The sequence below is a fragment of the Amblyomma mixtum genome, chromosome 1, assembly GCF_055824585.1.
Source record: "Amblyomma mixtum isolate Tamu chromosome 1, ASM5582458v1, whole genome shotgun sequence".
Classification (NCBI taxonomy): domain Eukaryota; kingdom Metazoa; phylum Arthropoda; class Arachnida; order Ixodida; family Ixodidae; genus Amblyomma; species Amblyomma mixtum.
Genome location: NC_143012.1, coordinates 137325014 through 137339571, shown reverse-complemented (window position 1 = coordinate 137339571; position 14558 = coordinate 137325014). Strand labels below are relative to the sequence as shown.

General features: G+C 48.8%; 1 protein-coding gene across 1 annotated transcript in view; it reads left to right on the top strand.

The window, feature by feature from the left end:
• Positions 1-14332, top strand: part of LOC149367707 (uncharacterized) — a 40424-nt gene extending 26092 nt beyond the window's left edge. The window contains exons 3-4 of the mRNA XM_089567395.1: positions 4273-4508; positions 13942-14332. Coding sequence (XP_089423521.1) covers positions 4273-4508; positions 13942-14332 — 627 coding nt within the window. The remainder of the gene's footprint in view (positions 1-4272; positions 4509-13941) is intronic.
• The last annotated feature ends 226 nt before the right edge of the window (positions 14333-14558 follow it).

The window sequence follows — 14558 nt, the reverse complement described above, 5'->3', positions numbered from 1 at the left end:
CCTTCTCTGCTAATCTGTGTTCCCGTTTTCCTCCTGTATATATAGCGTGATGGCCACAGTGTACCTGTGATTGTTCCCTTTTTCATTTTGCAATGCTCTTTTAACAATTGTTTTGCCTTCTTCACTTTTATATTTGAAATGTTCCTCTTGTTCGTGATTTCGTTTTTTTTGCTCCCCCCTTATGCATTGCCCCACGTAGGGGTCCTTAAGGGAAAATAAATGATGATGATGATGATGACCTGATCCTCACCTGCTGCTTTTCCCCTTTCCATTGCTACTGAGGCCCTCTTTACCTCCTCTTTCTTTACTGGCGGGGTGTCCCATTGCTGTGGGCTACTGCCTTTCTCATTACCGCTCTCATTACATAGGCTACTGTATCAATTTGTGTAGAACGCTTCGGCTATTTTAACTACCTTTTCTGTATTGCTAATGACGTTGCCCTGTCTGTCTCTAAAGGCATACATTTGGTTTTTACGTATGCCTAGTGCCCTCTTCACTGCTTTGAGGCTGCATCCGTTCTTTAGAGCATGCTTTATTTTCTTCGTGTGAAACTTCCTTATGTCGTCTACCTTGCGCTTATTTATTAACTTTGATGTCTCTGCCAGTTCCATTCCATTCGTAGGGTTAGACGCTTTCTTGCTTTGGCGTTTCTCAATGATATTTTTTGTCGCCTGAGATAGCTCGGCGGTATCCTGTCGAACCATCCTACCACCTACTTCTACTGCACACTCCGTAATGATAGCTGTGATATTATCGCTCATTGTTTGAACATTAAAATCGTCTTCCTCAGTTAGAGCCGAATATTTGTTCTGCAGCGATATCCTTATTTGCTCTACTTTCCCTCTTTCTATGAACTGGTTATTGGTCTCCCATTCACTAGTTTTTTCCGTGTACATATTCATATCTAAGCTCACCCGAGACCTTACAATTATCCGGTCGTTACAACGCACCTATCCGAGGATTTCCACATCCTCTACGATGCCAGGGTGAGCGCATAGTATGAAGTCTATCTCATTTTAGTCTCACCGTCGGTGCTCTTCCACGCCCAATTCCTGTTTCTCGTTTCCGGAGGAAGGTATTCATGATCCGTAAATTATTTCTTTCTTCGAAGTCTACTAATAATTGTCCACTGTTACTATTTATTTATTTATTACAGAGACCTGCCGCGCCCGAAGGCATAATTGCAGGGGGGGGGGGGGGGCAGGACACAATAACTCTTCTGCTCGTTTGGCCGAAAGTACCACAGGATAACTAAAATACAATGACACAACTAATTATAGAGGAGGAAGCCTATCCCATAGTCGCCTACCACTTGGTCTCCGGCCCAACTTCGCATTGAAGTCGCCCATTAGTACAGTGTGTTGTGATTTTTTTTGTTCGTTGCCGATTCCACGTCTTCATAGAAGCTTTCAACAATCTCGTCGTCATGGCTTGATGTAGGCGCGTAGGCCTGCCCCACCTTCAGCTTGTACCTCTTATTGTGGCTACTTACGGTATCTGCCCACCCCCTAGTTAATACTATCAAGTTCCTCTATGTTGCCAGCTATATCCTGATTCATAAGGAACCCCACACCTACTTCTCGTCTGTCCACTAATCCACGATAGCATAGTACGTGTCCACCCCTTAGTATTGTTTAGGCATCTATTCTCCTAACCTCACTAAGCACTATTACACTGCATTCAGTACCAGCTATTTCCTCGAACAGCACTGCTAGGCTAGCCGCACTGGATGAGGTTCCAGCGTTGAACGTTGTCAGGTTCAATTTCAAATGGCGGCCTGTTCGGAGCCAGAGATTGTTAGCACCGACCGCTGCGTCACAGGTCTGACCCGCCTTGGTCATTTTCTCCGCAGCGGCTGACGACTGAGGGCCGAGGGTTTATCGGTTTGTTCATAGAAGGTTGTGACCAAGCACTACGCCAGGGTGGAAAAATCCTGCCCTGGTGAGGGAGTGCGTTGTCAGTTGTGGTCACAGAGATCAGGCCGCACTCCAGGCCTGGTTATGCAATTCCATCGACAGGCGGGGACCTTCTTTTTTAACCCGCTGGAGAATAGCGTGGCACCGGGATTCAAACCCCGGTTCTCACATGCGAGGCGGATGTTCTATCTCTACGCCATCGCTGCATCGCTGGCTAAAACATTGCACACTTAACAATGAGTAATATTTAACGAGATGTGGTCGCGTGGGGGATACACCGATAATGGCAAGGTTCGACCGCACTATGACACTTGCGGTGGTCAGTTCTTGCAGTGTGAGGCAAGATCTCTTCGTTTCCTTCATAATCTCAGTATATACTTTTGTCAGCGGTCAGTCTCTTCAAAGTGATTCTCTTTCGGGCGAAAATCGAAAGCACAAAAAATATGACAGCATTCAGGAGTGCGCAGTACGAAGAAGCGATATTTTATACCGCGCAATTCTAGGAATGAGAAGAAAATCGCCTTCACCGGCATGCTACCTGTTCAACTTTAACGCTAGTCGAAGCGGTTTCTGGATCATGTTTGAAATCACACATCTGTGAGTTCGGGCGCTCAGATGAACATTAGCGACGAGTGGAAACACCGCTTTTAATGCTGGCTACTTCCGCTGTGGTGGCCTAGTTGTTTGAGCATTCCCCTTGCATGCGAGAGGTGCCAGGTTCGATCCCCAGTTATAATAAATGCATACTAGCTTTAACCTGGTCTTGTGCTCGGCTTGTTTGGATTGTGTATTGCTTGGGAAATGGGTCTTTGACCCCACCTTTAGACGAAAAAATTAGTGGGGGCCTAGCTTTAGTTCTGGGATCCCGGCCTAACAAACCTGACACAATCTTTGGAAATGGTTCAGAATAACTCTACTCGCTTCATTCTTTCTAACTATACCAGAACAGCAAGCATCAGTGCCATGAAATCTAGCCTTAACTTACCATCCTTATCATCACGTCGCAAAATTTTTCGCCTTTCCCTTTTTCACAAGTTATTCTATCACCCGCAGTTTCATACCGAATTTATCTCACCCCCTCAGTACGTATCATCAAGACTAGATCACATTCATAAGGTTGGCATCCCTTTCTGCAGAACAAACTTTTTTTCAGTCATTCCTACCGCGCACATCGAATGAGTGAAATCACCTTCCTTCTTCGATGGCCACCATCACCGATCATCATTTATTCAAGAATGTCATAGCTAACATTGTTTAACTGGGATGTATTTTATAGTGTGTTATTGTTTTTTTTTCCTTCCCTGAAAGCCTTAGCTAACAGTGTATGTGTAGTAGTCATGTTTGTACTTTGCCTGTTTAATTAACTCCTTTTTGTTAAAATTCATTTTTGTAACCACTCCCCTCTGTAATGCCGTAATGGCCCTGAGGGTATCATAAATAAATAAATAAATAAAGCCTGGTAGGTTGCGAAAGAAAAAGCGCAGCGCCTCCAACAGAAGGAACGCAGTGCGCCGCGTCTGCAGGTCACCCGTGGCTACCGGCCGCCGCTGCGCGACGACTCAAAGTGTCTTCGGTATTTTTTTTATATTTTGTTTTTGATGTTGTTGCGACTGAGAGAAATAAAACATAATATACAGCTGGTATGACGTCACAGCGGTAGTAGCGCCACAGGTGCGCGGCGCGGCGTAACTGCAGCCGGGCTATCTAAAGAATCGAGTTGGTCGCCCATATTCACTCCGCTAAAGGTCAAACGTAACTGCGGCCGGGTCACGCGAAGTCTTGAAAGTGCGAGTAGTATTGCTTTCGCAATAAAACATCTTTCACTATGGCGCTCTATGGTCACAAGGGCTCTTATTCCATAAAAATTCATTATCATTAATGCTGGGTGCTGGAAAACAGAGCTCTACAGCCATTATTTGATTAATAGCTCTCTGGAATAATAGTTACTGCACATCTGTACCTATGAAAACTCTCATAGTACTCCGGCTTTCAATAATCTGTTTTTCAGAGGGGATTAACCGGACACGAGAATGACAGCAACTACTTAAAAAACAAAACTTTTGACCTCACAGATACAGAAACCACACCGATTTTAATAGATCCTATAGCCTCATGATGTGAGGAGGTCAGTAAGGTGACTGCTCGGAGCGTATACTTTGAAAGGGGGAAACCCATAGGATTCCACAGCAGAAATCTTTTCTGTTATAGAAAAAGGAAGCTGTTACAAGCAAATATTTCCAGCCTTCGCTCGCTCGCCAAGTTGTGTCCTCTCCGCACTCCAAGCTGGTGGTCTCGAAACGTGGCGGCAAAAGGTCCTGCGCTCATCTCACCTTGTTGAATCGCCCGTTCCCTGCAGGCGAGCGACCGCTGTCGCCGGGTCTTCTACAAGTTCTGCTTGGAGCCCCGGCGTGAGTTCTTCTTTGACGCTGCGACCAACGCCTGCGTTCCCTTAGGACGCCAGAACGGGGCCGAGGTTTGCATCCGCGGCCCCAACCGGTTCGCGACCGCACTGGGATGCTCGCGGCAGTGCGTCCGCATCGGCAGCCCTCCCGGCAGGTGTTTCCGCACGGCTTTTTTGTCTACGTGCGGCAGGTAAAGATACAACAATTCTGGCATTTAACTCAGTCGTGTAGCACCTGTAGAAGCAAAGTGATAGGGAACACATGAGCGGATGCGATGGGGGCCGATTGCGTTACTCTGGCTGTCCTGAGAAGTCAGGGCACGCCTCTTCGTGGCCGTAGTCCAATTTTTATAAGAGTATGAAGAATGCCTCCGGCTTCAATAACCGAACTGCTGCCACACCGCTTTCTTAAGCAGACAGCACAAAAGCATGACAGGGCATGCCTCCAGTGTTTAGAACAGCCTGGTTGGCGTGATTGACTTTTATCGCCACGAGCTCACGTGGTCCTTTTCATATTGCTTCCACCTTAATCATGGGGCCTTTCTTGCGCTGTAATAAACAATTAGCATCATTCATGTTTGTGCACATTGGAGCCAGCGAAGTGTTTATTCTTAAACAAGCCGCAAAAAGAACGTCTCCAATCCACAGGAGAAAAACACAGCACTTGCGTCTAAATTGGCTTTGAAATTTGGGTTACAAAGTAAATAAATTACGCAGTAACTGTCTGACATCTCGGTGGTGGTGGGGGTGAAAACTTTTAATTGCTGAAATAGAGTTTGGGAGCCACAGAGTGGCCCCGCTACATGGTCGGCGTCCCTAGTCCGGGACACCGCATGACCAGGCCCCGTCTCTCGCCCGTTTCACCAGAGCCCTTTGGGACTCAAGCGAGGAGCAGTTGAGGAGGGCAGTCTCCCATGCCTCTCTGGAAGGGGTAGAGGAAGGGGGGAGGTGGGGATTTTGAGTACATGCCCACACCATGTGGAAGATATCACAGGTCTCCCCAAAGTGGGGGCATCGCCCATCCGTGTTAGGATCGTAATGCTTTAAGATTGCAGGACAGAGTAGAGTACCTGTCTGCAGGCGCCTCAAAGTTCGCTCCTCCGTCTTACTCAGCCCCTTTGCATGGGCCGGGAAAAGGCGGTGGTTGTCGCTATAATGCGTTATTATTTCCCTGAATCGCAGACGCGGCTGGTTAGTCTCCGAGCCAGAAGAGCTGGGATGAGGAGGCTTTATTTATTCATCTGGTCTGACTATAAACGATAATTAGGCTATTTGGCCTTTACCATTTTTCGAATGCCATGCATCATGTCCTGTCACTCACCCGTCAAGTGTTGGAACCCTCTAGAATGTTGGACACAATGTGTATGAAACGTCTAGAAACGTTTATTTTGATGGTGAATGATAGTTAAGCAGGATTTGCACATTTCGTGATACTAGTTAGTGATAGTTAACGCCACCTTAACTACTACACTAATTAGTGTTAGTTAAAGTACAGGCGCAGTGCACAGTCCACATGCCACTTCTTGAGTACTACTAATTACAAATTAGTCATTTAGTCATTAAGTACAATGATATAATCATGAAATTTCTTTATATGATGTCCCGATGTCTTTCTATTGCACCCTAATAAGTATCGATTGGATATTGATTGGTATATGCCCATATAAGGCATGCACCCGAAACGCGGACACATTTGCTAACGCGTCTTGGTCACGACAGTACGAGGCATTAAAGTCTTTCGCCTTAATAAATAAAACTGAGTAGGAAATTGGCCGAGTTGGGGAATTGAACGGGGTCTCCGGAGTGCGATGCGGGCACGGTAACCACTCCGCCATGCCAGCTCGATGGTTTGGAATGAACAAAGGCGCGTGTAGCTAATACGGCGTTTTCGTTCACTCCCATCTTCCTCCCTTCCCTTACGGCGAGGTTCAGGTGTCCACCGTGATATGCGAGAGAGATACATTTCCTTTCTTCAAAAACCAATTTACCGTCGAGCAAGGCGTAGAGCCGACTGGGCGATGGTGTTCTGTAGACTCCTTGGCAGCGTTGCAAGACACTGTCGCGTCTCACTCTTAGAGGCAAAGCTTAACGTCTTAACCACACATCGGTGACACAATCAGCAACACCGCGCTTAAGGCTTTCGCCTCCCCGCACTTTAGGTCGACAAAGTGCCCCCCTGAATTTTTTTCTCATTCCCGTTCATCAACCTCGATTCGCCAATATCCTGATTTGAGGTCTATGGATGAAAAGATATTTTAAGGCGAAAGCCTTTAATGCCTAATACTGTCGTGACCGAGTAATGTTAGCAAGTGTGTCCGTGTTTCGGCGTCATTACTTAAAACAATTGTCGAAGGCTTAGCTTTGGTTAAGCCTGGTAGGTTGCGAAAGCAAGTGTTTTATACTGCATATGCAAAGCCTCTAGCGGGAGGAGCGCGGCGCGCCGTGCCAAGCGGCCGCCGTTACCCGACGAGCCGAGTTGATAGCCCGTCTCTGGCTCCTGGTATGACGTCACGCTGTGACGTCACTAGGCATGGTATGACGTCAGGGGTCATTCTAAAGGCCAAACGTGCCAAGTGGCCGCCGCTACGCGAAAGGCCGTTCTTGGGAGAAGTATTGCTTTCGCAATAAAAAACGGTCGGTGTCGAAGCTGGGAATAGAACCAGGGCCTTTGTCATTTGAAGTGGAGTCGCTACCACTCCGCCACGAAGGCTCAGGGTTATGCATGAATTAAGGCACATCTAGTGAATGCATGGGTGCTATAAATGAGAGTAAAGAGTGAAGAAATTAAAAAAAAAATACAAACTGAAAAGGAACAAAAACTAAAAATAAACTAAACAACAAACTAAAAATTAAAAACAAAGAAAAGTAACGATTATAAAAATAAAAAATAAATAAACAGTTCGACAGAAAACGCGTTCCCCTTGCAGCACTTTAGAGAGCCAAAATTCCCCCTGAATTCTTTGCGCGGCTGAGGCGATCGCACTCAGCAGAGTATTTTCAAATTTTTATTGATTACTTATTTAGCTAAGTATAATTGTGCAAAATTTCAACTATTCAATTTAGGCTCATGTGCAGTTCGTTAAGCTTAGAGGGCTTTAAGAAAGTAGCGATGCAGCCTCTTGTAGCAACGTACCTCCTACGTGGGCTTTATTTTCCGGCATTTAACGAAAGCCTGCAAAATATGAAAAAAAGAAAAACACGTGACTACGCTCATGATCTACCACATTTCAACGCTCTCCAACGTGTTTTTAAGGAACTAAACGTGCGCGCTGAACGTGCCCAAGTGAGCGGTTGCCACTCTTGTTCGACGAGCTGCAAAATTGTTACGAAAGCCTTTAATGTCTCAGCGTTGTAAGCAGCAGTTGTCGACAGAAATGTCACGCTTTTCAATTGGTCGAAACGGTGGTAACCTCACAGTGCGCGAATTTCAAACGGGGCCAATTGTACTTTGGCTAGTAACCATGCAACTAATTTAAAGGATCACGTGTGATGCTCCAAGTAAGTGGGACTGAGCTTAGTCAATTGCTTAATTACCCAACTAGCCTAATTAACTTTTCTAGTCAGGCCATATAAATAAATAAAATCGTGTAGGAAATTGGTCGAGCTCGGGAATCGAGCCCCGGTCTTCGGAGTGCGAGACGAGCATGCTATCCACTCCGCCATGCCAGCTTTTTTTTTTCTTTATTGCCTGGCTTTGGCTCATGAAATTGCACAACAAAAATACACATAACGCTATATACATACGACACTGTCGTCGTCAGCCAGCGCGAGACTGGCTTCGTCAGCTTAAAATTCCCGCAACATACACAACGGCTCTAGTCTTGAGAGCCACTCGGGAGGCTCCGCAGCTGCTTTTTGGATTGCAAGAAACCAGTCCATGCTTTATCGAAAATAAATTCGGGCCGGTCGTGCGTCTTTGTCACAATGGTAGCCTGCCATTCTGGAGGTGGTGGTGGTGGTGAAAACATTTATTAAGAAAGGACAGGAGGTATGCTTGGATCAGCCCGTAAGGGACCGATGCTTACAAACACTAGGTGGAGGTCCCTAGTATGGGACCCCAGTGGCGGTGGCCGCCGCCCGGGCGCGCCCGACTAAGGCTTGTTGGGCCTGTAAGTCGTGGCAGCCGAGCAGGGTCGCCTCCCAGTCCTCCCGGGTTGGGTTGGGGATGGGGGGAATAGCGGGGTTGGAGGGGCAGGCCCACACCATGTGATAAGTGTCAGAAGACACTGCACTACAGTGTGGGCAGCTGCCGCTAAAGGAGGGGTCAAAATGTTTTAGCGCTGCCGGGCACAGTAATGTATTGGTGAGAAGGCGGAGAAGGAGCCGCTCATCCGCCTTCTTCAGGCCTTTACATGGGCTAGGGTAAAGGCGATGACAATTTTGATAATATGTTGTAATATCTTTGAATGTATACACCGGATTAAAATCGGGTTCCTGATCGGATGGGGAGGAGAAAACAGCCCGGTGAGAGAGCGCGCGGGCGGCTGCGTCTGCTGCCTCGTTTCCTGCCATCCCCTGATGAGCAGGGGCCCATGTGAGGTAACGGTGTGCGGGGTCCGTATCCCGTATGCAATTTTGATATATTCGATAGGCTAGGAAGGGAGTGCAGCCTTGTTCGACGTTCCGACAGGCCCCTTTACCGCTACCGCTTCCTCATGTGTGCCGCTTCCTCATGTGTGCTCGCTGTGATGGTCGCTTTGATATCTTTACCTTTCCTGCCCTCCTCCCTCTTTTTCAGTGAAACTTCGCCATATAAAGGCGCTGCCTGGTTTCAATATAGCGCTTTGTGTCTCGTCCTTGTCTTTTCGTGGTCTGCATGCTCTGGCGCTATTTTCTTCAATTCAATTTATGTATTTTGAATCGGAATGTGAGGCCGCGAGAGCAATTGCGACCTCTTCTGCTTGTGTTGCACTTCTGGCTCTGAAGCTGAGGCCATTAACTGTGTTGCTGTTGTGAACTACCGCGGCCGTGTACCATCCCCCGTGGTGAGGACCGGAGGCGTCCACGTAGTATACACCTGTTTTGTTGCCATAATGTCGGGCTAGCGCTTGCGCTCGTGCCAGGCGCCGACCATTATGGTCTTCGTGTGACATGTTTGCTGGAAGAGGCCGCACGTGGAGGGCACGTCTCCACAGTTCTGGGATGCGAAACCTGTCTTCCATTGGAGGGGTGTGTTGGATATGGAGTCGAGCAAGAAGGCGGCGACCCGACTCCGTTAGCGACAAGCGCGTGTACTGGTTTGTAAGGTGCGCCTCCCGGAGCTCCCGGAAAGTATTCACTACCCCAAGAGCCATAAGCCGGCTGTTTGAAGTTGTGATGGGGAGGTCAAGGGCACGCTTAATAATTTTGCGAAGGATGACCTCAAGCGCATCCTCCTCTTGTTTCCGTAGGTGGAGATAAGGAGTCGAATAGAGAATTCGACTGGTTACAAAGGCGTTTGCCAGCCGCACGGCATCCTTACTTCGTAACCCCCCGCGTTTGTTGGAAACCCGGCAAACCATACGGCCCACCTGGTCCCCCACCTTTCGGAGTTTGGCCAATGTAGTGTCTGGCCGTCTGTGTTTGTGGATGTAGAGTCCTAGTACCCGTATCTCGTCACTTTCGCGTATGTGACCACTCTCAAGAGAAAGAGAGATTTTAGTTGCGCACTTCAGTGAGGGGCGGAGGTGCACAAATTCCGATTTTTGAGGGGAACATTGAAGACCGCAGCGGCGGGCGTAGCGGTCTACTATCGTCGCCGCTGTTTGCAGGCTTGTTTCAATGTCTCCTGTGCTGCCCTGCGTGGCCCATATGGTTATGTCATCGGCGTACAGGGCGTGCTGCACGCCGGCGACACTATTCAGTTGGTCCGGCAGGTGCATCATAGCCAGATTGAAGAGCAGCGGGGAAAGTACCGCCCCTTGGGGGGTTCCCCGCGTGCCGAGTAGGTAAGGACCATGCTCTCTATCTTGGATGCGGATGTAGGATTGACGATCCATTAAAAATTGGCATATGTATCTGAATGTGTTGAGGTCACAGTCGGTCTGACTTAGGTTAGTGAGTATGATCTCGTGTATTACATTGTCAAATGCCCCTTTGAGATCCAAGGCGAGTACTACCCGGTCATTATGGGGGCATTCTAGGGGGTCAAGGACTTCCCGATTAAGTTGCAGGAGGACATCCTGTGCGGATCTGTGTGGGCGGAATCCGAACATGGTGCTCGCAAATACATGTTTGTGTTCAAGATATGCAGATAACCGATCCCGCATATCGTCTCCATGAGTTTGCCCACACAAGAGGTGAGAGAGATGGGGCGGAGGTTATCTGTGTCAACTGGTTTCCCTGTTTTAGGGATGAAAGTGACCAGAGCCGTTTTCCAGTCAATTGGAAGGGGGGTGTCCCCGCGCCAAATTGCATTGATGTAGGCGAGGAGGGACAGGTATGCCAAGTCGGGCAGGTTCGTCAAAAGCTTGACGGTGACCTTATCCCTCCCTGGCGCAGTGCCCCGTTTCATTTTGGCGAGGGCCGCCCGCAGATCATGGAGCTGGAAAGGTTGATCCAGCTCCGTGTTCTCCTTGCCTGCATAAGAGTACGCAGATCCACTTGCGTCTTGGGCTGTACACAGATACTGGTCCCGACGTTTCTGTGCCAGTTGAGTTGTGTTGCCAGGGAAAGCATGCATGGCTCGCTGCAAATGTTTTTGTGTTTCTGTTCGTGTTTGGGTTCGGTCGATTATGGCTCGAAAGAGACGCCACGTGTTGCGGCTGGACATTTGTCGCGCGGCCGTGTTACATCTATCCACCCAGTTGGAGTCGGCGAGTTGGGCCGCGTACTCTGCCGCTTTCTGGGTAAGCTCGGCAATTCGAGCTTTAAGCTTTCTGTTATGTTTCTGGCGCCGCCAACGGCGGACGATGCTGCGACGGGCTTCCCAGAGGTGTAGAAGGTGGTTATCCACGTCCGTGACCGCCTCTGAGAGCTGGATCTGAGTTTCATGCGAGCAAAGGTGTGTCAGCAGCTGCTGGGACCATGCCCGGTATCCTTGCTCCGTAATGGGTGTATTATCAAGTGTGTGAAAATTTTGCCTGAATTTCGTCCAATCTGGGATACGGGCTTGTGTTCTGGGACGCTTGAGGGGTCGTGTGCGTAGTGTAGTGTTAAGGATGCAGTGGTCGCTACCGAGGGTCTCCTCGGTGTTGAGCCAGTCTGCGTGTCGAATGTTGCGAGTGAAGGTTAAGTCCGGACACGTATCCCGTGTCACAGAATTCCCTAGCCGTGTTGGGTGCCATTCTGGAGCGCCATATACAGTGGATTCTGGAGCGCCATATTGTCACGTTGTAGTGACGGCAGTCCAGCGGTCAGGAAGACACCAAGAAGACATGGAAACGAAGCTCTTTATTTGGGCTGACTTGCGCCCGCAAAGAGAACTGAATCACTCGGCGGCGGCGTAAGCAACAAACGTGCTCATCAGTCGTCGAACTAAGAATGCCCGCCGCTCGCGGCATCGCTCAATTTAAAGCCGGCAAGGAAACTTCGAGATAACAGGTCGAGGTCAACTAGAGTAATCTAGAAACACGTAGATGCAGCTGATCATGGCTGTGAACAATCGAGATTAGTCCGCTCGCTTCTCGCGTCACGAACAAAAATGATAACACCCCTTTTCTGCGGCCTTGCGCGAACGAACGGACGCTACAATGATACGTGGCAATATACAATGGAGGCCCAAGAGCATTATGAGATCAAAAGGTGCCCCATCGTCACTATCAGTGCTTAAATAGCGAATTCCGTGCGTGTCAAGTGGTAGCTCTTTCTTTATGGTCCTTTGTAACACGTCCCAAAAATAAACCCCTTCCCAGCAATGCAAATTGTACTTTGGCTAGTAACCATGCAACTAATTTAAGGGATCACGTAGTGATGCTCCAAGTAAGTGGGACTGAGCTTAATCAATTGCTTAATTACCCAATTAGCCTAATTAACTTTTCTAGTCAGGCCATATAAATAAATAAAATCGAGTAGGAAATTGGTCGAGCTCGGGAATCGAACCCCGGTCTTCGGCGTGCGAGACGAGCATGCTATCCACTCCGCCATGCCAGCTTTTTTTTTTTCTTTATTCGATGGCTTGGAATGAACAAAGGCGCATCTAGTGAATACGGTGTCTTCGTTCACTCCCATCCTCCTGCCTTCCCTTCCGGCGAGGTTTAGGTGTCCACCGATATATGAGATACAGATACATTTCCTTTCCTCAAAAACCAATTTACCGACGAGCGAGGCGTAGCACCGAATGGGCAATGGCGTTCTATGGACTCCCTGGCAGCGTTGATGGCGTTCTATGGAGTCCCTGGCAGCGTTGCAAGACGCTGTCGCGTTCCACTTAGAGGTGAAGCTTATCAGTGACCACACTTTAGGTCAAAAAAGTGCCCCCCTGAATTTTGACGCGTGTCCACCGAGATATGTGAGACCGTTACTGCGCAATTTCCTTTCCTCAAATACAATTTCCATTTTCTTCATTACGGCCCATCTTTGTCTTTCTTCTTTCACTCCCACTTCCTCCCTTCCTCTACGGTGCGGTTCTGGTGTCCACCAAAATGACAATTACTGCGCCATTTCCTTTCCTCAAAAAGTGATGCGTTCAAAGGGAAACGCATCGCGCCGAACGAGTGGTGGCGTTCCCTGGACTGCCTCGCAGCACTACAACACGCTGTCGCGTTCCACTCCTAAAGGCGAAACTTAAGCGCCATTAATTAGCAGTTAATTAGTATTCAGGCATTAATCAGTAATTAACCATTAATTGGTGATTTGTCATCACTTAGTAATTAGTACTCAATTACATGTGACGCCACCAGTGCCACAGAAGCAGTCAAAGTGGCGCGGAAAACGCTTTCGCCTCTACGCACTTTACACAGTCAAAGTGCCCCCTGAATTATTTTTTGAAAAACAACGTAGGCTGCCTTAAAATACATGACTTCTCTCCGTTGCGTTCCTTTTTTTTTTGTCTGCGCGATGTCTCAATAGAAGACCCGTCTCAATTGGCTACCGGTGGCTTACCTATCACTTATCGCAGATCGCGCCGCACGCTTTCCACATTCACGAATAATGTGCTGACGAACTTGCTAAGGGCGGCGTCGGCCGTTCACTTCGAGACTGTCAGCGCGCTGGCATCTTTCATTACGAACGCGGATGACAGCGCTACAATACGGTTGCGCAACCACGTGGTTCTTTTCCTACTTCGCTGGCTTTCTTTAAATGCTGGAAAGATGGCCCACGTAGAAGATAGTTGGTACAAAAATCTGTATCGGTTTTTTTGTAACCCCCTCTACAGTGTAATGAAACCACTTCACGCTAAATGAAATATCACCACCCCTTGAATTGGTTGCATGGTTACATGGTCAAAGTACAATTGGCCCCGTTTGAAATTCGCGCACAGTGACGTTATGACCATTTCGGCCAATTGAAAAGCGTGACATTTCTGTCGACAACTCCTGCTCACAACAATGGGGCATTAAAGGCTTCCGCCTTAAAATATCGCCAAGTTGTCTTTACTGGGCCAGTCTACGAATTTGGGCCGTCACCTCTTGGTAACGTACCCATCCTTTTCCGACCTGAGAGAAGTGACGGCTGCTCTGGGTGAAATCAATGGGTTCCGTGCAGGGAGGACGTGATAAACGGCAGCAACCTGTGGTTTTTCGACGGCCGTGGCTGCCGCCTCTGGCACTTCCCTTCGGGCAAGTGCCCGAGTGGCCAGGTGTTCGCCACCGTAGGCCGCTGCCAGGACAACTGCTTGCGGCGGCACGACGCCTCCTGCCGGACGCCTGCCGCAGCAACCTGCAGCTCCCGGCAGCTCAGGTTTCCGTTCTTCGCCACCGACTTCGGCCGGGGCCACTCACTCCGCTGCCTTCCGACGGTGGCAGCAGCCGAGGCGTCCCGCCGCTGCTTGGCCGGAGCGAACCGGTTCAGCACTCGGGACGCTTGTAGGGCCGCCTGCGACCCCGCTGCCAGCAAGAACGGCCCAACGGATACTGACACTTTCCTTGAAGCGTGACCCGCTGTCTGCGAGGACACGGCGTGCCATGGAGCCGCCGCCACTTGCTTGTTTAAAATTAAATTTCTCTGCTCTAAAAGGTGTTCATTGCAGCCTCATTATAAACGTAAGACTAGCGCTTAAGGGGCGTTACACATGCTTGCTGCGACTAGAACGAAAATAGTCGGCCTAGTCGGTGACGCCGCAGTGCGATTTTCGCACAGTGCTTTCACATGCAACGCGTACC